Raw genomic sequence first — 23,860 nt, forward strand, 5'->3', positions numbered from 1 at the left:
CAGCGAACATGGCCATAACCATGATCTGTGCATACATGGTGGCCTATATCTAGATGATAGAAACTGTTCCAATGAAAAGATTCGATTTCGAAAGTTCAATTTTTGTATTAAAACTAGACGGCTAATTACGAGCTTCATCCAAATCCAGCAAGTTACAGCTCCAACCCAAAGTGATTGCTGAAGCACACTGTCAGCGTATTAGACCAATTCCCAGAAAACACCAATCAATATATAATTATTTAAATTAATTACTCCGTCACAGTCACTCTCAAAATGTTTTGGTCTAGGAAATGTGTCGTGCCTTCTAAGAAAAAGCATTAACGTAAGGAAAAATTTTCATGGACATGTACGTTTGTGGCCAGAGCTGCACACCCAGCAAATAATAAAACTATTACTATAATATAATTAAGATTGAGTGTTTAATAATCTCATCACATTCCTCCGCTCGATTGATACGTCGTCATAACAGCACAGGGGCACCACTAATAATTATGTGCTTTAATGTGAACATGCTTGTCATGTAATCATATCACTCCACCACTAATTAACCAAGAGTTTGAATGCTTATTTCAGGCGTTATAAACCATATCTAATTTATAATTTCAGCGACGTAAGAATTGTTTAGTAATGTGCGGCACAGCGAGGAAGGATTAGGTGGTGAAATTAAGATATCTCCCTTTAAAATGCGGAGGGCGTAATATAAGGAGAGGAAACCTAACCACGTCTTAATTTTCTCTGTTACTTTGATGTCAACCAATGGAACTATTAAAGCACCTTTGACAAAAGGCTTATATATATTTATTTATTTATATTATAGAGAGAGGTACGTGTAGTAGATATATATAATGGCATAATCCCAGTGGTGCATAGACGTGTAGGGTATCAGCTTCAGCGAGAAGACTTTGTAATTTAACGACCTGTTTTTCTGAAGGCTAATTAACCAGTCAACTTCTTGATGGAAAAAGAATCAAATCTCCAACCACTCATGATAGAAATAAGTACTAATCCTCTTTCTTCAACTCATTCAAAATATTTCAAAACTTGCAACAACAAAAGAATATTGGAACTGTTGGTATTTCCAGCTAATATTGTCATATAAATCCGTCCACAATCATTTCAAGCTTCCTTCTTTTCTCCAATCGAAGGTCCCGTTACTCGCGATTTTAATTTTTTTTCTTTTGGGGGGGGGGGGTCGCGCAGAATATGGGGATAATGCTGCTGTAAGTCGGGATATATAGATATTTGGCTTTGTGTGGTTCACTCTTCTGCTCTTGAATAATAGTATAGCTCAATTAAATCATTAATGGGGTTGCATTGCAGATAAATCTCTCCTTCAAAATATGGAACGAGAGGAGGGAAAGCTTTTTGCAAGAAACAATTCCTTCCAGTAGTAGGATTCTGATTCTGAATAACCAAACATTAATTAAGCATATATATAGGGCGATCACAAACTCTTAGATATCCCAGTAGTATAAAATATATATCTATAGACTGCATAGATATTCTAACTTTGGGATAAATTATTTTTATTCCAGCTAGCCAGTAGCCATTATCTTCTATATGAGCAATGACTCTCATGACTTTTAAGTATTTCACATATACATATGAAACAGATTTTGATTTGGAATATATACATTATTAAGATCAGGTTCAACTCAAAAAGGCCTATGTATAATACACCATCGTGGTCCTTTGATTGCATATGACTATGTATTCTGATTTTTTGTATTTCGATTATTTTGTTGTTTTCAGACCACATGCATATTCAGTTCAGGCTTGAGACCTTTATTTTTTAAAATCATAGACTTCTTCAATATGCTTTCCCCCCTCCCCGGGGTTTCATTTACGAGAAAATTCAGCCTTCAATCCACTTCGGCTTGCTGAAAGTTCACAATGACTAGAAAATTAAATGAAAGTGAAGGATGCCTCGCTCTTTACATTATTAAATTGTAATTCTCTGTTTGTGAAACTATTATTCCTGGATAGTTTGTTAACCATTATACAGATCCCCTCTGCAATATTTTTAACCTTCATGTAATTATATTCCCTGCTCATCCTAGGCAGTTTTATCCCGATCCTAGAAATGATCTGCAATGAAATGTCAGGAGTCTAGGCTACGCGATGAAATTAACAAAGACGGGAGAAAAAGTAAGAAGCAGGGAAAGCCAAATTTCAACTGGAAGACGCACTATTAAAATGATAATGACTTTTAAACTAACTCGATGAATTGTCCGAAAGCTGTATGTACAAAAACATGCATTAATATGCTCACATATACATGCATTAGTATGCTCACATATATATAGATGAATATATATATGTATGTACATAAAGAGAGAGACTTTAAAGTCTATATATGCAAGTATTGCGATAAGCAAACAATGAAGGCATACGTACGTACGTACTAGTTAACACACAGCATAATGCATATCTCAGATCCAGAAACGAAATACTAAGATAGCTCATGCGTAATAGGGTCCTCGAAAAATAGTTCAGACCAATAAGACGAGGAAATTCCTCCATAGCTAGAAGAGCTGCTGGTGGCATCTCCAACCAGAGGGGGCATAGATGGCAATATTGATGAAGATTCAAAATCAGGTGTCGTATGATCCCCTTGACTAATCATTGTAAAGTTTGTACCTTGACCCTGATCACTATTCAAACATGATTGGGAGCGGAAAGGGACTTGTGGTGGGTCTGGCATGTGAGATAACATGGTGGGGTGATGGTGGAGTGGTTGAGAAGCTAATGAGCCTGGATTATTCAACTGTGGGTAGTTCATACCTGGGTTCTCTTTCAAATCAGCCATTGAATTTAACAAATTGATAGTATCCATGCTTGTGGTGAAGCCATTTTGGTCGCAGGAGTTGGTGGTGTTCAAGGAAGTCGTGGGTTGGAGTAAGGAGTTTAAATATTGAAGCTTTGCCAACTGAACTGCCTCTGCTTGAAGTTTCACAGCCTGATCATCCCAAGCAGGAAGGTGGTGGTGATCCATAATGTCTGTCATGTTGACCAGAGCTAGCAGATACGGCAAGGTGGAAACAAGATCTGTTCGTGGCTGGTGGGTCATTGGATCAAAACCCATCTGAATTAACTTCTTCTTTAGATGTGTGTTCCAGAAATTCTTGATCTCGTTATCAGTCCTGCCCGGAAGATGGGATGCAATTGCCGACCATCTATATCAGAGGAAGCAAACGTATATAAGAGCATATATATGTCATAACAATTCAAATTTGAGCATAAAAAAAATTCACAGATAGATACTGAAGCAACATTGGAATGCACGAACAGATAAAAGGAAAGTCTTGGGTCATAATGTAGATCAAATTAAAGGTAAAATAAGAAGGAAGGGAAAACTTGGAAGTACTTGTTTCCAAGGATGGAATGGAGATGCAGTATGGTTTGCTCTTCTTCTTCAGAAAAATTGCCTCTCTTGATGTCAGGCCGTAAATAATTGGTCCACCTTAGCCTACAGCTTTTTCCACATCTATTCAGACCTGCAAATTTTTGTTCAGAGGAGGAAATGAGGGAGCGCTAAAAAGAGAGATGCAGAGAGATTTAGTTTAATTTGGATCAATACGTACACACACACACACACACATATATAACTAAGTGAGACAGACCTGCTAGCTTGGGAAGAGCTCTCCAACTTCCATGGCCATGTTTCTGAATGTACTGAACAAGCTTCTCATCTTCCTCCGGAGTCCATGGTCCTTTCTTGAGGCCATTCTCATCGCAGCAAGGGGATCTTCCCATTCTGTATATAGCTAGATTATCTCTCTCTAACTATTTACCACCAAATTAAACAAGGGGCTGGGGCGAACTATTTATATCCAATTACCTTCCTGCTTGCTTCTTGCCGTACGTCAATGACCTGCCTTTCAAAGTTATTTTATTTATTAAAGATATTAGGAAACTTCCATATGATTAATAAAGTACTGCGCAGTTTCACGCCTCCACAGCAATTGACAAGTATACCCATGGAAGCATTCATACAATTTCTTTGATAGAATAAATGAAATCACAAATATTTTGAGAAATATGCACTATTTTTTTTTGGACAACACAAACTTTAATTTAGATCACATATGTAATCCCCCGTTCACTAAACATACAAACGAAAAACCCGACTCAACTAACGACTCTTTCCACTATAATTCCAATTTTTTGTTTCCTACATTAATACACATATATGATTACCACGATAAAAAAAAAGAAGAAGATCCAAGTTAATAGTTGAAAACGCACCTAATGCTAGCATAAAAAATGGTACAAAATGATTTGCATATATAAAGCACGATAGACTCGCCAGCAGTCTGATCGTTCAATTTTCGTGATTTCTGATGCGAATCATGTGATGATCTAGCCATGCAAAATAAACTGAACAAATTGGTAATTGCAAGATGAATTTTTTATTAATCTAGCAATAAAGTATCAGTAACAGGACGAAGCTTTCACATCAGATTACGTAACACGTGGCGAATGAGCGCTTGTCGGCAGAACTTCTTCCATGCACGCAACGAGGCTGTTTTGTCCCATTCGTCATAATTTGCATGGCCTCGAATGACTCATTACGTCCTCTCTTCTTGGATTTCCTGCGGCCTTATTACATATTTTGGCAATTATTCATATTTAGGAGAATACCACGAAATTATTCGTATACAAGGGTATCGTAGGTCAACATGCATTCACACGAAGCATCTTACAAAAAATAAATTAATGCACGTAATTCAGACATTCACTTTAATTTTAAAATTAAATACTCAATTCACAATAATATATACTATAATTAATATATTTTAAGTATTTGATTATGCCAATGCATTTAATTAATGTACAAACAAATATTCCTTGCCAGTCATATACCTAGCTATATTTTTTGTTTGAATTGCTCCACTAATCTATCAACCTACCTATATATGTATATATACAGACGAAGATACATATATAGGGGGATGTGATATATATACATGCGTGCGTATTGTTTGTATCCGCATGTGCTGGTTACTCGAGGAGTAAATATATAACTGAATATCCAAACAGGTAAACTAAAAGATCTAAGGGAAGTCGTTGTAGATGAATAAAGTGCAGAGAGAGAAGGGTGGAGGTTAAAAAGTCAGAGGAAAGCCGAGGTAGTAGCTACTGCATAGTAGATCGATATTGGTTGATTTCACATTGTCTCTGAAAAAGACACAGAGGGATGTGACAGTTTTTGACTCGGAGGGTGGTGCAGTTGGAGACGTGAAGGAGAATTTGGTGCAGCAAACGCTCACATACAATATTTTCTTTTTCGTTATGACCTTTAAGACATTCTTCGCATGCACGGTTGAGAAAACATTGAACCTTTTCAATGGCATTTGTTGGTGTCTTGTCCTCAAGTTCCTTGTTCTCTTCCATGTCTTCTCTGCCATGGTATGGAATATGGATCCTCTTTCTTTTTAAATCAAATTCAAAAGCAGCATATATAAAATTAAACCAAAAAGGTTGTTGCTTGTTACAAGCCAAGTGTTTTATAAATTGTTGGATATTCTCGCTAGCAAAAGATCAAGTGAGACCCGAGTTAATTTATTCAATTAATGACAATAGCCAAGTTTCAATTAAACTAGCTAGCGGAAACATATTTATGTTTACATTTGGAACCCATCCTATCTTGCTTCACGGATAAGCTACGCATTTTCAAACCTAAAGTTTGATTTGATTGTTTAATCGTTTGGATCAGGCTTACATGTTGAACAGGGGAAATAAGTTAATTAGAGAGATCATTTTGCAACTGCGTCAAATCTTTCTTGTTGCTTGTTCATATGTAGTAAATCTTTTGTTGCCTCTATCGTCATTCTTAGAATTACATATAATTTGTTAGTTAACTGTTCATATACACAATATGTAGTTTAATTTGGTCCTTTGATTTGGCAAAGGCCTTGTCGGGGACCATGTCCTTGACTCCATGTGTACCGCTAAAAGGAGGCAGTGATGTAAGAACAACTTTGTAGTTTCAATATAATACTCCTCCGGTCCTTAATATAGGACTCAATTGTTGAGTTGGTTTTGGTCCTAAATATAAGATACACTTTTTATATTTATCAATTTTTTCTAAATTACTCCTATGGATACTCTTTCAACCATAATCAAGTAGAAGAGGGAGCTGGGAGGTATTAAGAAAGATAATTATAATATTTTAGAAAAAACGTGTTACATTTCTTATAATAAACTAATTTACCTAACTTCCTTAATCTAATCAAATTAGCTAAATGGGTCTTATATTAAAGACCGGAGGAGTATTATTTATCTTTGATTTCAGTGTAAGCTAAACAACTGATTTGCTTGCTCAAATGGGTTTCCAACAAATACATTAAAAAAGAACGGAGGACTTCAGGGTGGCTTACAAATGCGCTATGGTGGATATTTGTAGCCTGAACTAGAATTGGATCCCCTAAATTTTAATAAAAGAGAAATAAACGGCCCATATAAGCTATATATACATGAAAATCATTTTCTTTTAATGAAAATAAAGGATATATATATATATATATCTCTCGATATATACACGTAATAAACCGAAGCTCATCAGAGTGAACCGGTGAGGCAATAATAAGTACTGCTAGATGTCTTTTGAATGATGCAGTAGTAATGCAATGCCATTTTTCAGAGAAAAGGCTAGAAACTAGTAACTCTTAAACATTAAAAAAAAATCACGAAAAATACAAAAATACGGGACAAAAACGAAAAGCATACAATATATATAGAAGAAAGGCAAAAAAAATTCTTCTTATTTGAAGCTTATAACCATAATTAACGGTATTGTCTTTTTTTGGTGGAATAATTAAAGGCAAAATAATTTAGTTTGATGCTTATGGCCATTATTAATTATTACTACTACTGACATTATTATTATTATTATTATTATTATTATTATTATTATTATTATTATTATTATTATTATTATTATGTCACAGCAACTATACTCATACGAATTATTCTCTAATACTTACTTTCACATTATAATTCACTGCATGACTGAAACGTAATTTGTAAATTTCCGAATCAATTCCAGTTAAGGGAATTGAAATTGGAATTATGGCAGAGAGAGCTTTAAAGATTTTTCATGATTCAATTATCACAAACATCTGGAATTATAAATCATTAGATATGAGCCGGGGAGATCTTTGTTTCCATTATATACGAATCCCATCACAAGAAAAACATTTTATCCAAGTATGGATAAATTATTGATTTGCCTGATATACCAGAAGAATTCTAGGCGGCGTTCAAACTAGATTTTTCTTGAGAAAAAAATTAATTAAAGGAGACGTATCCTGCAAGATAAATATCATCTGTTAAAAAATAGAGGTTGCAGAGATAAAGGAGGGGAGCAGGTGTTGCATATTGTTGGGAGACAGACAAACGTGATGAACTTATATATACACTGCACAGCTGATATTATATATATATATATATATATGTTATATATGTGTGTGTGTTCACATATGTGTGTGCATGCGTGGCTGTAATAAAACAACGATCGATATCGTAGTTTTCCGGAGGCAGCCTTCTAAACTTGTGATTATTAGGTACTGTTTGGTATAATGGAAATAGAACAAAGGGGAGGGGAGGAGAGGAGATGGTTTTAAAATTTTAATAAAAAGAGGAAGTAATACGAAAGAATAATAAAAATTAATTAAAAACTTTTTTAATTTTTTAAATCGAGTTTATTAAATTCCCCCCTCTCTTCTCATTTTCTCTCATACCAAACAGACCCTTACGCTATGTTTGGTACGGGATTTTTGGAGGGGAGGGGAGGGGAGGGGAGTTGCTCCCCTCCCCTTGTTTGGCTGGTGTAATTTTTTAGGAGGGGAGGGGAGCCCCTCCCCTTCCCTCGTTTGGTTAAGATGTTTTTTAAAGAGGGGAGGGATTCTTCTCCCCTCCCCTTCCCTTCTAGCCTCCCCTCCAAAATTGGGGTTTTTTGAAGGGGAGATGAGAGATAATATTTTAATTCCTTATATACCCTTTTGATTTGTTAACCTCTAATTAGTCGTAAACATTTCTACATAAGAGAGTTTTTTTTAGCATTTAACAAGAGGTATTAAGATAATTGTCTCCAAAATTAGTGAGCATTTGTAAACTTTTTTTTCTCTTCTTCTAATTCCAAGAGGTTGTTGGTATTTTCTTTCACCTTCAAGGTCTTTTTCTGATTGAAATCTATCACTCGTGACTTTTTATCTTGATATTCTATAAGTGTGTGACTATGTCTTGTAAATCAAAATTGGTGAATTGTATTATATATATAGTTATATCTTAACAAAATAAAAAAGTGAGAAAATTCATTTAAATTTTATAATGTTAAAATAGTCAATTTTTTATTAGAAAAATATAGGTATTATTAAAATTGCTCCCTCCCCTCCCCATCCCCTCAATCCAAACAGGAGATCCTTACCTTCCTCCCCCTCCCCCCTTCCTCCTCCCTCCCCTCCCCTTTGTAGCTACCCCCCTTCCCTCCCCTCCCCTTCCCTTGATTAAAATCCCTCCCCTCCCCTTCCTTCCATCGAGCCAAACACAGCGTTGATGAAATGCGAGATGAGCTTGCGTTTGCTGCTGCAGGAGTTCCTTCATTTACATACGATTCATTACTTGTTCAACGCTTTCGTTGATAACCTAATCTTGACCAACCACACCAACTCTGTCCACTCTACTTTTCCATCCTCTTTTACCCTAATAGGTCTTACCAATATTGACTTCTACCCAACTCTCTTATATTTATTGGATAATCCCAAAATTGCATAAAATGTTGCCTTATACAATTCTCTGCATTTTTCCAGTTAGGAAAAAAAGAATGGGAGGACTCGATCAAATTTCAAAAGCAGACGCAGATCTTTGCGAGATGATGACGCGCTTTTCAAAATAGGGCCTGTAAAGATAACTAGTTGGACCTTTATCTTGATATATTCATGTATACGGTTTCTTATTAAAACCCAAACGGGCCTATTATGATTGATGGGGTGATATCCATGAACGACCACGCAATCCCTGTAAAATAGCCTGAACCTGTTCATATACAAGGCAATGTTCTCCTTCCACTCCACATATTTGAAATATGGTCCAACTTCAACTCTCCCACCTTGAGGTGGCCCAGAACCCACAGGCCCAGAAATCATCAGCAAATATTGACCACAGAGGGGTAGCAAAACGCGAGTGATATTTCAAGATGATCTTTTGGCCAACAGCTACTATACACAATGCACGTGCAGGTGGTGAGGGTTTACCTATGAGTTTAAAACATACTACTTCTTATTCTTAATATAAAAACTATTTAACTAATTTAAATACATTAAAAAATTAGTTAATTTAGTTATTTATATGAATATAAACCAAGTTTCATAAAGTACCATTAGATAGAAACTCCTTTGATATGCGTAATCAATGGGATACTTTAAAGAATGAATCATAAATTTGAGAGGTAAAATAAATTAGAATCTTAGGGTGTGTTGGTATGAGGGATTTGGAGGGAGGGGAGGGAAGGGGAGGGATTTTAATCATTTTTCCTTGTTTGGCAACACACAAATTTTAAGAGGGGAGGGAAAATTTTTTAAAATTTTCCCTCCCCTCCCTCCTCAACCTCCCCTCAAAATTGGGAGGATTTGGAGGGAAAGGGTAATACTTTGTCATGTTGTGACCATTATGTCCATATTTTGCCATGTTGTATCATTATGTCCATATTTTATCATGTTGTGACCATTATGCCCATATCTTAAATAAAATAAGAACAAAATTGTCCATATTAAAAATATTTTCCCCTACCCTCCCCTCTTTTTTATAAATCCAAACAAGATAAATTAAAATCCTTCCACTCTCCTCCCTTCCCCTTCCTTCCATTAAAATCCCTCCCCTCCCCTCCCTCTCATTGAGCCAAACATACCCTTAAGTTTAATATGAAATCTAATTTTTGTTTAACTCCTGTTAAGCTCAGACCCAGCCCAGTAGTAACATTTAAACGGTTGAACTCAGCAAAGAAAGGCCGACGAGGGAGCGGAGGGGGAGCGGAGCTGGAGCCTGCAGGTTGATCTGGATGAAACGACTAGGCCTTGAGTCGCAAGACTTTGTCAAGGGTCCGACCCGACCAGAGGTGGACCCACAGAAGCAGGAGGCAGTTAAGCACCAGCTCAGGCGTGGGGGATTGGTGAGTTAGTGTAATAAATAACTAACAATGCAGAAGAGTGTGGATGGCGGCAGCAAACGGCATTAATCACAATAACAAAGAAATTAGACGGACCGTTGAAACTGCATTTATAGCTCATGCTCGTAACCAATTCACAGTACTCTCCCCATGGCTGTCCTCTTCTTCACCTCTCACCTCACCCTAGGCTTTCTCCACCCCTCCTCCTCCTAATCCATCTTCTCATCATGGCAAACGACGCCGCCCTCAGAACCTCTCTTCTTTGGCTGGCGGCGGTTATATACTGCTGGTTGGCATATTCACTCACTCTCCAAAGAAGATGATCGTTACTTATGTTGTTGGAGCCGTGGGCATTGCCGCCCTTCTCTTGCCTGACTGGGATTACTTCGATCGCGATTTCTCCCGCTGGCCCTACCCTATTACTGCCGACGAGAGGGCTTCTCTTCTTTCTCACGGATCTGCTTTCGTCAGGTACCTTCTCTTTTTATTTCGCTCTCTCCTCTCTGCGTCTCGCTTTTATTCCTTTCCAAAGGATGCTCCATCAAGCTCCTTCTATATGTGCAGGTTTACCAGTTCTCCCCTGCGGCTGATTGGTTACGGTGCAATTTACGGATATGCTTTGCACAAATGGTGGGAGTATGTATCCGAGTAGTCAGTTTTGTTGCCCCTTTTTCTTACATTGTGTTGATCAGTTCAATTCGAAAGAAATTATATTAATTCTGTCTGCAGCTGCGGAAGAATGCTCTATTTATTTTCTTACAGAGTAGAAAATATAGCGGAAAAATCATGGTTACATTCCTTTTTCTTCCCTTTAAATCTTATCATTAGTAATGGTTAGTAAATGAGTAAATAGCGTTTCCTTCCAATTTATCCCTCCAGCCAAAGTCAATGCCAGAGTGCATACGATGCTTGCGTCCCGTTGCGAGGCATATGTATCTTTAATCTTGATGACCGGAACATTACATTGTCTGTTTGCCCTGTACTGGAATGATTCTTTCTTTCTTTCTTTATGGGCCAAGTAAAGTTGAATGTTTATTGGTAAGTGATAGTAAATGTGTAAGCTGCATGTTCTGGCAATGGGTAATTAACCTGTTTGGATCATTTTTTCCCCCAAATCTCGCCCTTCCGTTATTTTTGCTTAATTGAATTAAATTAAAGGATAAAAAATAATTTATTTTCGTTCATATGATTGTCATGTTGGATTTCTACATCCAATAAGCACATAATTTATTAAGTTAATATTATTACCGATTCTTCCAGTTTGATCAAATTTTAATTTTAACCTCTAATTTTAAATCATTAGTTTTGACTTGATCGGAATTTAAATATAAAGATCGAAATCAAAATTCATTAAAAATATAAAAACTATTTGTTAAACTCAAACTAAAATTTTATAAAACTATATATTGATCAGAGCCAACAATTCAAAGCTACAGAATTAAAACTAAAATTTAATCAAATTACAAAAACTAATAATAATATTAACTCCGGTTTATTCTAGTATACTTGCAAAGGCAACGCAAATCAAATAGAATGGAAGCGACAAGAAATGTTGAATTTCCGATGTAATCACAAGAAAAATACGTTAAATTACAGATGCGCTCCCCATCAGGAGCCCCGGGAAGGGAGTAATGAGTAATAGTTGAGGTTGGTTGACACGGTCCTCCACGAAATCAATCATACAAATTTCTCGAAGGCTCTGTGTCACAGCACTAAATCCTTAAGCGACATCACAACGCTACATAAAAGCATCCTTTTATTATTCATTCATGAATCGCGATCAGCGCCGAGCCCCCAAAAAGAAAGAATCCAAAGGGGAAAAATGGAGAAGGTAACGTCAATTGTGTTAGTGTTGGCTTTCCAGGGTGCTTTCGAATTCAGGATACCCCAATGGGCTGCCGCTGGCTTTTCCGTTGTCTGAGCAGCGGGGGCTTTCCCCTGGAGGAGGAGGCACACCAAACACCCAATCAAGGACGTTTAAATATTTGGACCTAAACACTTCCCTCTCCTGTGCGTAGCAGTGCATTATGATGGCTGTTGACAAGCTGAACACCACTACGTCAGCTCTCTTAATCTTTCTCGAATGCGGCACGTATCCTGCATCAGCCATGCATGAGAAGAAGCTCTCGATGGCCCGTGCTAGGCAGTACAACGCTATCTCTATTCGCCTGCTTTTCTTCTCAATGGCTAATGCAAGCCCAGCTGGGAACTGCACAAGAACGCAACCGCAACCTCTTTATATTTGGGAAAAACTGCAATTCCTATAGTTCCGAATTCTTTCGAGTTTTGAAAGAAAAAGGGATTTCAACTTGAATACCGTTCCGATGACCACCATTGGAATGTTGCACCTTTTGAATATCCTGAAGAGCAAGCACGTCCACATCCTGACATACAGTGGCAGCATCGGTCTCATGCATGTGAGAATTTCAACAAAATCCATGCCAGAGAGAAGCAACAATGAGGAAGGAGAATAAGTTCCCCCCCCCCCCCGGGGCGGGGGGTTGGGGGGACAGAGCTATCAAAAAGCAAGTACATGAAATCATCCGATGTAATTTCCTTAATGTACTACTTTCGTTGCATCTTACAGTCTTACACATGAAACCGAGGTCTAGCAATCAATACGACATCTTGTGGATCAAATCTAAAGTGAGAGGTACAAGAAATTCTAACTACGTATGAGTCTGCTTCACCCTTGTGTATACCAAAGATGTGAAAGAGTACAATACAACATCGATTATTTCTTCCATTAATTAAACATTTCATGCGAACTTGCAGAAGTTAAAATGTTCTAGCATATTGATTCACATTTGACATATCAGAAACATACTGTTTTAGAACTGTATGATACATCTGAGATAACACAACAGGAGAGAGGGTGATAGATAATTAGATGCTAACCAGGCAGTAGAGCAATACATAGACAGGAACAAACTTGATCTTGCAGTGCCAAACAGAACTTTGGCTAATATTGTGTTAGGGCTGCATATAAATATGTTGACAATAAGCAATAATTAACCAAAAAGAATATAGTCTCAAATATTGCGTATATGTCATTATTAAGCTCAGCTTGAAGCATAAGCCAAGGGATCTTTCTTTGGGGAAAAGAAAGGAGGAGTATTCAATTGGGAAAAATAATGAAGATATTATATTTTTCAAGGGCAAATTTGAGATGAAAGTAATTGTTCGGGGAATAAATCATTAATCCACTCCTTTTGTTATTTTCAATGCAAACAAAGTACGGGAAGGCCTGAACATGCTTTTTAGTCCACGCTAATGCATGAGATGAATGAAAAATTTTGAGTGGAAAAATAAGAAAATAGTAATTTTGAGAGTGCTTGGACAAATATCAAATGGGAAAATCTGTTTTCCATCGGAGCCTCTTCATTATAATCAGAGCCAATGTGCCATCAACATTGTACTTGCCCCTCACAGAAGGTACTATCAGATAGAAAGGAAAATATGTTTCATGAAATCTTCACAAAAGAAAACGTCAATATTAGATTGCTTACTAAGTATGTATACTAATTATATCACCTTTTTAAAAGTCCTTGTCTGTGAACTAATAGTGCAGGGATCAGATAAACTGGCAGATAAACTGGTAATGCTCTTTTGTAGGCTTGAAGGAGAAAAGAAAGAACATGCTCACCACACGACTGATTCCCATGAACAATCTGCAAGATGTTTGAAAATGACAACTTATCAAGTTGATATAAATCACCTGTTTTTCACCATGATGTAAGCAGTTACATGATGTATAAATCCAACTTAATTGATTTAAACAGAAATTGTTGAGCATATGATTGTTGTTCAACAAAAATCATTCCCGAGTCTCAAAGCCGTACTAAAAAGTATCAAAAGAAAAACTGCACGACAAATTGTAGACCATTAATTTTGAACATAAAAAGGAAATAAAAGAGAAAATAAAACAAAAGACAAAAATGTATACAACTTTACCAAATAGAGTCCACGAGTATACGAACTTATAGACACCATTACTAAATGCATCATACATGAATTCTCAGATTAAACAAATGAATCAGCAATTATCACAAGAGTGAAATTTCAAATGGATCGAATCAAGAATAAGAGTTGATGCCAAAGTTATGACATCAAGGATTAACTAGATTTGCAGGACAAGGAGAAACGTTGACATTGTTGCACTGATTGACATCTACATATCAAAAGTCTTAAAAAAAAATGCATATCCAACTTCCAAGATTTATAACTGTAATAGAACGACAGCTGTATTTCTTTTACTTTATATATTTCAATAGGAAATATTACCACACTGAAACATAATGAAAGAAGGAGGACAAAAATCATAAAACTTTTTCATACCGAGCAGGGGATTTTCATATCTGGATCAAGTTGCATCTCAACACCCATTGCCCTGTAGTGTTTCTCTATTGCTTCCAAATTAGTAAAAGGCAGGCCACTTGCTAACTCTTTCACACCTTGTAGGATAACAGGACCTTTTCCACCATGCTTATTGAGAAAGGACTTATATGAAGCAGGCAAACTCTCTTGCTTTAATATGTAAGAAGACCTAAAACAACATGTTAACCACTGCCCTTAACCGAACATACATTAATCAATATAAATAGAAAAAAAAAAAAGAGGGAGGAGGGAAGTGAAATATATACACTACCTAAAAACTACAGGGCATTGCCACAAATTCAAAAAGACAGGAACATTTATTAAAGGAGGACACAATGGAAAAGGTTGATTCATTAAGTACGCATAACCATGTTTAGGACGACAACGTACAATATCTGTGAAGAGGAGAGACACATAAGAAATATGTCACCGTGCTTCCATGTGAGAGGTTTACATACTCCCCCAAACCGTTCGCTCTTAATCCCACATCGTGATGCCAAGACAGCAGCACGCATAAGTATGTAAATAGCCAAGCTTGTATGTTGCGACTCTAAGCCAGTCAGAAGCATGGATGGGCCAGCAATCGCCCCTGCCAATAGAGCCCTCCATCTTGCTGTCCTGAACTAGAGTGATGGGAAAAGTACGAATAAGAAATACACAATTTCAAAACAAAACTTTTAAGTTTAAATATCGATAATTGGACAAAGATTGATCACACAGAATGAACAGAACATGCCTACGGTGACCTCCCAGAGCAACTATAATCTCATCCACAGACGCAAATGTTCCTGCAAAGCTTCCAAGAAAAAAGCCGTATCTCAGTGTTTCCTGTAAAGCCAGAACGATTGCTTCTCTGTTTGCTACCGCCGCCTCCTTCCTGTACCAAAAATGGAGAAACATAACACCCGTTGTTTCGGACATCAAGTGAGAGAAAGGCGAACATAGTAGGTAACCGAATAATAGAAACTATTATTCAGGTGTATATCTCGAATGCGATGACATTTTACCTCGGGGAGTTTAGTGTCCCTCTTCGTCGCAATCGACCTAAGATGGAGAACAGAGCAAGACCACCCTTAAGACCAGCTCCTATCGTGAAGCCCTTGGCCGAAGCAAGAATAATTCTCCGCAGCTTATCCCAATCCTTCAAGGGAATCGAATCGAAACTTAACAAGGACGAAGAGCTCAATGACGACGGAGAAAGATCGGATCTTCTAGAACGCGAACACACATCGCTGGAGCCACTGTCGTTATAGCGTAAACAATTACTCTCACTGGAACAGCATGAGCAGCAGCCGTCAGCTTCGGAGAACCCATCACCAGACGGCGGCATATCGGCGGTTCACGCAAAGCACTGAGTAAAGTTGAATTTGCCCCCCGGAAGCAAAATGGCGTGGTGGGAAGTTTTCTCAGAGCAAGTGCGAAAAGAATACGAGATTTAAAATAATTAAAAAACACAAACAAAAAGAAATATAAAATATAATAGTGTCCCACACATACAATTGACACGTGGCTCAGAACGCTGTGTGTGCCTAAGGTGCGAACTGCATAGTGTAGTTTGACAAATACCCAAAATTCAACCTAGCGTCTCATGCCATTTCCTACCACCGCCTGAAAGAACCGATTCAGAGGAATAGCAGCAAAGGATGCTGTGAGGGGCAAAGAGACAGACATCGTCTAGGAAAAGAGTCTTAGGGAATGGTCTTGTTGATTGAGTCAACCACCTGGCAAACTGATTCCTGCTTTGCCACTTCCATTGGAGCTTGATTGTCCAAGTGAATACCCACCATGGATGAGATGGTGAAGAGAGCAAGAGTGGAAAAATAGCGGAGACACGGTCTGATGGCTATTAAAAGAAAGAGAGGATAGGTGGATAAGCGCAACAAGAAGATGAGGAGGGAAACCGGGTGCTAGGATTTGGCTGCAAGTTCCAAGTGGGGTCATGTCCAAGCATGACAAGAGTTATGGGCGATGAGTGATGACTGTGGAGCTTTTCCGCTAGCTGGAATGGAAGCTTCAGTATAAAACGAAACACCCTGGTCAATTATGAGGTTACGCTGAATTGTGTACGGAGTGTGATTCCTTATTTTTTTCATAACCATCTTTCCAAATTCGGTTCTAATCATTTATTTATAATTATATTTAAAGTAAAAGGCTAAAACGCTAACGCCATATTTCTCATTGAAAAAAGCACCAAACCACAATTCGTTACGTAGACGCTACAACGGCAGCAATATTCTGCCACCCGATATGCTTGACGTCGTTGGCCGCGTTTATAATGGAATAAGGCGGGTTCAGTTACTGAGCAACAGGCACAACGTTCATGGCGGGGGAAGAGGTGACGTGGCAAAATCCAAGTGGCTCTCTCAGCGTAGACGGCTCGGATTTATCCTCAAACCTTGCCAAAAGTCACTCGTCAGCCTGTTGCACCCCCGCTACTTTCATACACCGTCATGCAGCGGACAGAAATCGTCCGACTGACTTCATGCATGTTTCTGTAACTGCTAACTACAGAGACACGCATTACTTTGAGCCTAAGGCATAGCTTATAAATGCTGCCCCATATATTCTTTGGCGTCCATTTCTAAATCAAGAACTCTCGGACCCGGGCATTTGCTGAGCGAGACAGGAACGGTCGGGGAAGAGTGAGGCTAAGGTTTCGTTTCGGGTTTGGTACCGATATTAAAAATGCAGAAGCTAGGACTAACGAGCTCGAAGAGTCTCGACAAATTCAAATCGCTGTATGGTCCTGCATCGGGAACTGCCAAGGCTTCGTCGTTCTCTTCGCGTCCTTCCACGGATTCCATCTCATTGGGAAGTTTTGCGAATCTGAAGCTCACTGCAGGTCTTGATCGAAATTTAGCTATATTATCCTGAATCCTGATTTTCTCGGTCTTTCTTGTGGATGAAGATTTTATCTCGAGTTTCGATTTCAATTTGGTCTTGTTTCAACTATTTCCTCTTGAGCAGAGAAACTGGTGAAAGAGCAAGCTTCAGTGAAGACTGATCTGGAAATTGCGGTATAATATAATATTCTTTGTGCGTAATCCATTGCGCAAAACGCACGCACGTCACGATTTCTGGTTTTTGTGGCTTCCTTTCACTACTCAGAGAAATGTTCCTTCTCACTGCTGCTGTGCAGAATACTAAACTAAAGAAGTCATTGGAGCATGTTCATGCTTTAGAAGAAAAACTTCGGCATGCTTTTAACGAAAATGCCAAACTCAAGGTCAAGCAGAAAGAAGATGAAAAACTGTGGAAAGGATTGGAGTCTAAGTTCTCGTCAACGAAGACACTGTGTGATCAACTTACCGAGACAATGCAGCAGCTCTCAGGTCTAGTTCAGGCTGGTAAGACTTTTTCTCGCTTTTTCCATTTTACTTGCATTTGATGGCTTTATTTTAAAGCCATAGTTATCAATCATGGACTTTGAATCAGTGACCAGTCTATTCTTTCTGTAATGCTGTTATAGCTGAGAAAGATAAGGAGATATTGGAAGTTAAACTTTCTGCAAGTTCAGAAGCTCTTGATAGTTTAAATAAGCATATGGATGATCTATCTCTGAAGCTAGATTCTGCGGAGGAAACAATTAGAACTCGTAAGTTCCTCGTTGTTGACATTTTGTTTTATTTTTTAATTTTTAATCAGTTACTTTGAAATAAAGATGATTAATTTGTTATATCTACGTAAGTGTAGGGTTGTTATTACCGCATTAAGTTTACTGGAGAGCTCTGAGTATTGAACTGAACATCAATATTATATGTATTTGTTTTGGATCTTTATTATAGGTAACAAGGAGATAGAAGAGCTCAAATTCGAGTCAGTAGAAAAGGACAAGGTTCATAGAGATGATCAGACTAGGTCTGCAAATCTCTTAAAGGAGAAAGGTGATTTAGCTTTTCGATATTGTAAACTTGACAAATTAAGTTGGCAAATGACAATTGGTAATAATTCTGCTGACTTGTCTTGAGTGGCCTATTCCAAGGCATGTTCGAGAGAATGATATGATTCAGTAGTTTGAGATTATGTAGGTTATAGAGTGCATTTTTTGCCTTTATCTTCACATCTTTAGTTCTGAAGAACACTACCAAGGTTTCTGCAATGTAGTTATCAAGTAACGTTATTTTGTTTGTTCATGTCGTGTATTAAGATTGGAAGGTTCATATATTTTTAATATTATATGTCATGTATCAGTTTTGACATCTACCCTCTGATGTGGTAAATGGATGGAGTAACTTGCAACTCATTATGATTTTTGTGTGAAACATGAATTTGCATGCAGATAATATGATCAAGAATTTAGATGAAACTTTAGCAGCTAGCAAAATGGCTTCAGAGAGTTTGAATTCAAAGTTGGGAGAGGTGCAACTTCAGTTAGAAGTCAAAGAAGATGAAATTACTCATCACATAACCGCTGAGGAAAAACTGAAAAAAGAAACGGGCGATCTTCAATTGTGTAATGCTGAGATTACTGAAAAACTCGACTTGTCACTTCAGGAATTCAAAAACCTAGATGAACTGGTTCAAGCCCTGGCTGGAAATGTGGTTGGATTAGACAAAGAAAGCTTGAACGTTTTGAGCAAGTTTAATGAACTAAGTTGTCTCTATGATTCTTGCTTCCATTTGGTCCTGCAGGAACGAGATGCCTTATCTAAGCATGCTCAAGCTCAATATGATGAGCTTCATAATAAATTCTTGAGCTTGAGATCAGAAAAAGATGCAATTCAGTTGATAAATCATGAATTAAACAATAAAGTGACTGAACTTCGGGAAGTTCTGGAAGCAACGGCAACCCGGCATGCAGATATCTGCCGATTAGATGCTGAAAGAATCCAGTGTCTGGAGTCAGAAGCTCAAACTTTAATCTTAAAGAAGGAAGAAGCTGAGCTATCGATTTCCAAATTAGAGGAGAGAGTTGAATTTTTCTCAGATAGTCTAGATCATTAGAGACCCAGATGGCATGTCTGCTTAATCTTCCTTAATTAGTGGCAAGAAAAAAATCTTCCTTAATTATTGTCTTTTATCATACCATGTCACGTTCCTTATCCAAGAATCTAATACCATGCAGCAAGGTTTATTGCTGAAGCTTTCAGCATTGGAAAATGAAAGCAAAGAAAATTCAGAGAGTTTGCAGGAAGAAATATTGAGGAAATCAGAGGAAATAGACAGTTTGAAAAAGGAAGTTGTAAAACTTGAGCAGCATGCAGATTTTCTGGAGAAACAAGTAGGCCAAGTTAATAATGTCTTAGAGGACAAAGAACAGCTCATTTTGCAGTACAAGGAGCAAGAAAAGAAGCTGGAAGATCAGATCTCTGAGGTCTTGGAACAAACATCTAGTACCCATTTCTTTTGTTCCTACAGGTTTTTCTGGACTTTAGTTTCTGACTTTCTGTTGGTCACTGCAGAATCAGTCATCATTGGCTGCTATTGAAAGTAAACTTATAGAAGCTAAGAAGCAATATGATCTAATGGTAGAGAGCAAGCAGTCAGAATTATCAAGGCATTTGAAAGAAATTTCTCAGAGAAATGATCAGGTGTGATTGATAATCAGTTACCTTCCATAAATCCTTTATATATTATGAATTGCGCTTCAGCTGTTTTCTAACAATCACAGCACTTAGCAGGCTATTAATGACATTAAGAGGAGGTATGAGTTGGAGAAGATGGAAATTGTCAACATGGAAAAAGAAAAGGTTAGATGCAACATATTTATGATGATGCCACATTTATCCACTCGAAACGTTCTTCATCATTTGAATCTTCAGGCTGATAAGGCGATTGCAGAAATAGAGGGAAGATGCGACAAAAAACTTGCGGATTGCAAAGAAGAATCAAGGCAACAGTTGGTGCGCATTCAGGAGGAACATGCTGCACTGGTATGCATAAAATAATGTAAAAAGAATGGAGAGTAATTTTAGCTGTCGACCATTATTATCATCAAAGTGGTAGTATGGCATCGGGCCTTGCATTCAATGGGATTGTATATGGTCTGATTTTTCTTCAACTGTTTCAGGCACCGTTACAATTTCATAATCCGTGCTGCTTTTACAAATTCATTTTCTTTGGGATAAGTAATTAATCAGCCACTTATATTCTAAATCTGTGCAAGCCATTAATCTCCTGCGATGATTCATTCAGAACATGGTAGTTTACTTATTTATGCTCGCATTATTTTGGCATCACACTAATTCTTTGGCGGCTATTCACCTCTTGTAAGATTATCATCGCATCAGTAATCTTCCTTGGCAAGTGTATTCAAAATTAAGTTGAAAAATGGAGCATCCTGATGAAATAGTTTCCTGCTCCACATGCAGGTTAGTCAAATACAGCAGGAGCACAACAAGAAACAACTAGATCTTCTAGCTGAACACAATGAGAAACTTAAGCATGTCCAACTGCAAGCTGAAAATGAACTGAGAGAGGTTCGTTAATATATTACTATATGTACAGGACTACGCTATGACTTCTGGATGACATTTATTTCACCTGACATGAAGTTTCTTTTCTATAGAAAACATTGTTCCTGAGGAATGAGCATGAAGCTCAGATGAAATCGTTGAGGTGTGAACTTGAAGATGAGTGTCAGAAGCTGCAAGAAGAGTTGCATATCCAAAAATCAAAAGTATGCATTACCTGAGCAATTAAAATAATTCTTTTTCTTTTTTGCACTATGTCTAAATTTGTCCAAAATATATGGCAGGAAGATAGGCAAAGGGCTTTATTGCAATTGCAGTGGAAAGTGATGAGTGACAAACCAAAAGAGGACCAAGAAGTGAATTCAAAACAGGTTGGCTTGTCTTACCAGAACTTATGTGCATCTGTCTTCCTATCTCGTCTATGTTGTGTAGATTTTTCACGAGATAAAAAATATTTTGTCTTTCAGATTGCTTATGTATCTTGTAAGACTTAATATTGCTTCCGTTTTAGTCCCAAGCTATTATATTATATCAATCTAACATGATGTGGAAGGATAACAAAATATGATCTTGTAGCTCAGATTATCAAAACCAGCTTGCAATGCAACTTAATCATGCAATGTTTACTGCTTTTGTGCTTATAGAATTTATATTAATTGATTAAATTGGACTACGATATGTACATAAAGCTAACTTGAAATCCTCGTCATTTGTGTAAGTAGGATAACACTTAGTTATATTGTGATAGGTTTACCCTGCTTCCTCAATTAAGAGGAGGAGCTCTCGTGGTGGCCAACATAGTCAGCAAGCATTAGTAAGAATGGAGTCAGAAGAAAAAAGGAGTTTACTTATTTCTTAACTTATGACATGTAAATATTATGTTGACTCATCACCTACTTTGTTTTGTATTTCTGTACTTTTGACAGGACCCTCCTTTCCTTGAAGTAACACAAACACCGGTGTCAAAATTGTTGCAGAAAGTGGAGAATGCAAAGGCAGGAAGTACGATGAGCATTCCTAAGCATCATAGAAAGGTGGATTACTTCCCTATAAACTTCAAATAAAAACGGATACTGTTGAAGGGAGAGGGTCATACCCCATTATGTGGCTATTAGGGTTTCTAAAGTATATTAGTTAATTGTCATTGAGAATATTTTGTTTTGATATCTATTTTCTAGATGCTAGATGACGTAGAGTTAGGAAGAGATTCTCATATCTGTAGACATGAATTATCCTATCTATTGTACTGATTTCACACTAAATAATGAACCAGTGACTGCCGCAAAAGTCTCTGGTTTTCATCATCACAATCTACAGATGCCCTTGCTGCAATGAGCTAGGGCATGAGAAGTATTGCGGTGCTATTAATCAATTTATGATGGTCGGAGGTTAGTGGCTTATAATATACACTTGATGTACAGGTAACTCACCATGAATATGAAGTTGAGACTTCCAATGGAAGAACCGTTACAAAGCGAAGAAAAACAAGAAGTACTGTCATGTTTGAGGCATGTATCTAATTCTCTAAAATTGCTATCAAACCTACGACGATGTACATGAACTATAATGTTATATGAAATGGCTAGGTTTTGGAGTAGAGTACAGACTTTTTACAAGCTTAACGATGTTTTGTTCTTCTCTTTAATAGGATCCGAGAAAGCACAAGATACAAACACCAAAAGCAAATATGCCTGGGAGTTTTGTGAAGGTAATCAAATCGTCAACTTGAATTTCCTTTTATTTGGACATTGTTTATGCATATCATGATTATTTCAAAACATCTAGTTGCAAAGCTCTCATGACTTTGGGTTGTAAATTCAGCATCAAATTAATTCTTTCTCTGCCTTGCACCAACATTTTCATCTTCATATTCACTTTACTGGCCACCAGAAATGGCGCTGGTTAGGAGCATTGATGGTCATCAGTTTTGTGACTATTTTAAGTACTACTCTACTTTGGATTTATTTCCTTGTAAATTATTTTTTGTGGGATAATTTTTTTTATCATTTTCTGAGAAGAACAATAATTTTAACATGTATGTCCAATTATTTTGTGCTATTTGGTTGAGAATATCTGAGCTATTACATAATATTTTATTTTCATTCTCTGAGCAGACCACAAAGGGAGGAGGACATACTCCTCCTTCAAATATTGGTGATTTGTTTTCAGAAGGTTCTCTAAATCCCTATGCGGACGACCCATATGCATTTGATTAGAGGTATTTATATTCAATAACACGATGTAAATTCTGGTTTTAATAATTCTCTGAATTTACTCTATTGAGTGGTTGGCACAAAGAAACTTTATTGGATGAATATAAACAAAATCTTACTATAAGAAAGAAACAACAAACTTCTCAAGTCAAATCCCAATGCTTGATAACGACAAGGTCAATTGAATCTAAGGATAAAATACTTTCAAACTTGAAATCTTATATAATAAAAACGCAATGCCCACGATGATCTTGAACTTATAAATTAAAACTATTAGATGTATAGTGAGCTGACTAGTCTGCAGCTCTCACTCAGAACCACGAGAAAAACACTACAAAGTTCTTAAATGTCAATTTTATATGAGCATTTGTTTGTTAGTGTCACATTATATATAATTCAAAGGTTCATTGGATAGTCAGAGCTAATTACCTGATCAATCATTTAATGATTTCACATTTTCCATGTTAATATATTTTTGTTCTTTTATCTCGACGCTATTGTTCCAGGCTTTCGGCAGTAGCACCCAACCAAATATTAGCCCTCATTCTCTGCAGTACAGAGCAGATCATCCCAACCAAGCACGATTGGTTTGCATGACACTATTGTAATTTTGCTGATTGCCAACTACGATGGGTTTGGTTCTTCGGTTGTCAGGTGCATTTAATCCATATTTTGATTGGCCTATTGCG

At 37.3% G+C, this 23,860-nt stretch overlaps 2 protein-coding genes and 2 pseudogenes across 3 annotated transcripts; 2 read left to right on the top strand and 2 right to left on the bottom strand.

Moving 5' to 3' along the window:
- Positions 1-2,213: 2,213 nt before the first annotated feature.
- Positions 2,214-3,772, bottom strand: LOC114719063 (transcription factor MYB93-like). Its single transcript, XM_028904516.1, has 3 exons — positions 3,624-3,772; positions 3,368-3,497; positions 2,214-3,176 (listed from the first exon to the last, which is right to left on the bottom strand). Exons 1-3 carry the CDS (start codon positions 3,754-3,756, stop codon positions 2,453-2,455), a joined length of 987 nt encoding a protein of 328 aa, XP_028760349.1. The 5' UTR covers positions 3,757-3,772; the 3' UTR covers positions 2,214-2,452.
- A 6,623-nt stretch (positions 3,773-10,395) lies between these two features.
- LOC114719054 (signal peptidase complex-like protein DTM1) lies at positions 10,396-11,279 on the top strand (annotated as a pseudogene).
- A 392-nt stretch (positions 11,280-11,671) lies between these two features.
- On the bottom strand, positions 11,672-15,947 carry LOC114719055 (transmembrane protein 135 homolog). Of its 2 annotated transcripts, XM_028904508.1 has the most exons (8): positions 15,553-15,947; positions 15,282-15,422; positions 14,936-15,163; positions 14,507-14,714; positions 13,703-13,839; positions 13,067-13,147; positions 12,486-12,552; positions 11,672-12,377 (listed from the first exon to the last, which is right to left on the bottom strand). In XM_028904508.1, the coding sequence occupies exons 1-8, from the start codon at positions 15,873-15,875 to the stop codon at positions 12,015-12,017; spliced, it is 1,548 nt and encodes a 515-aa protein (XP_028760341.1). In that variant the 5' UTR covers positions 15,876-15,947; the 3' UTR covers positions 11,672-12,014. The 2 variants fall into 2 exon arrangements, with proteins under 2 accessions (XP_028760341.1, XP_028760342.1); XM_028904509.1 differs by lacking the exon at positions 15,553-15,947 and having other exon boundaries at positions 14,936-15,168; positions 15,282-15,359.
- A 1,283-nt stretch (positions 15,948-17,230) lies between these two features.
- LOC114719059 (synaptonemal complex protein 1-like) lies at positions 17,231-23,174 on the top strand (annotated as a pseudogene).
- The last annotated feature ends 686 nt before the right edge of the window (positions 23,175-23,860 follow it).

The sequence above is a fragment of the Neltuma alba genome, unplaced genomic scaffold (genome assembly GCF_004799145.2).
Source record: "Neltuma alba isolate B1F8T4 unplaced genomic scaffold, ASM479914v2 tig00011888_pilon, whole genome shotgun sequence".
Lineage (NCBI taxonomy): Eukaryota > Viridiplantae > Streptophyta > Magnoliopsida > Fabales > Fabaceae > Neltuma > Neltuma alba.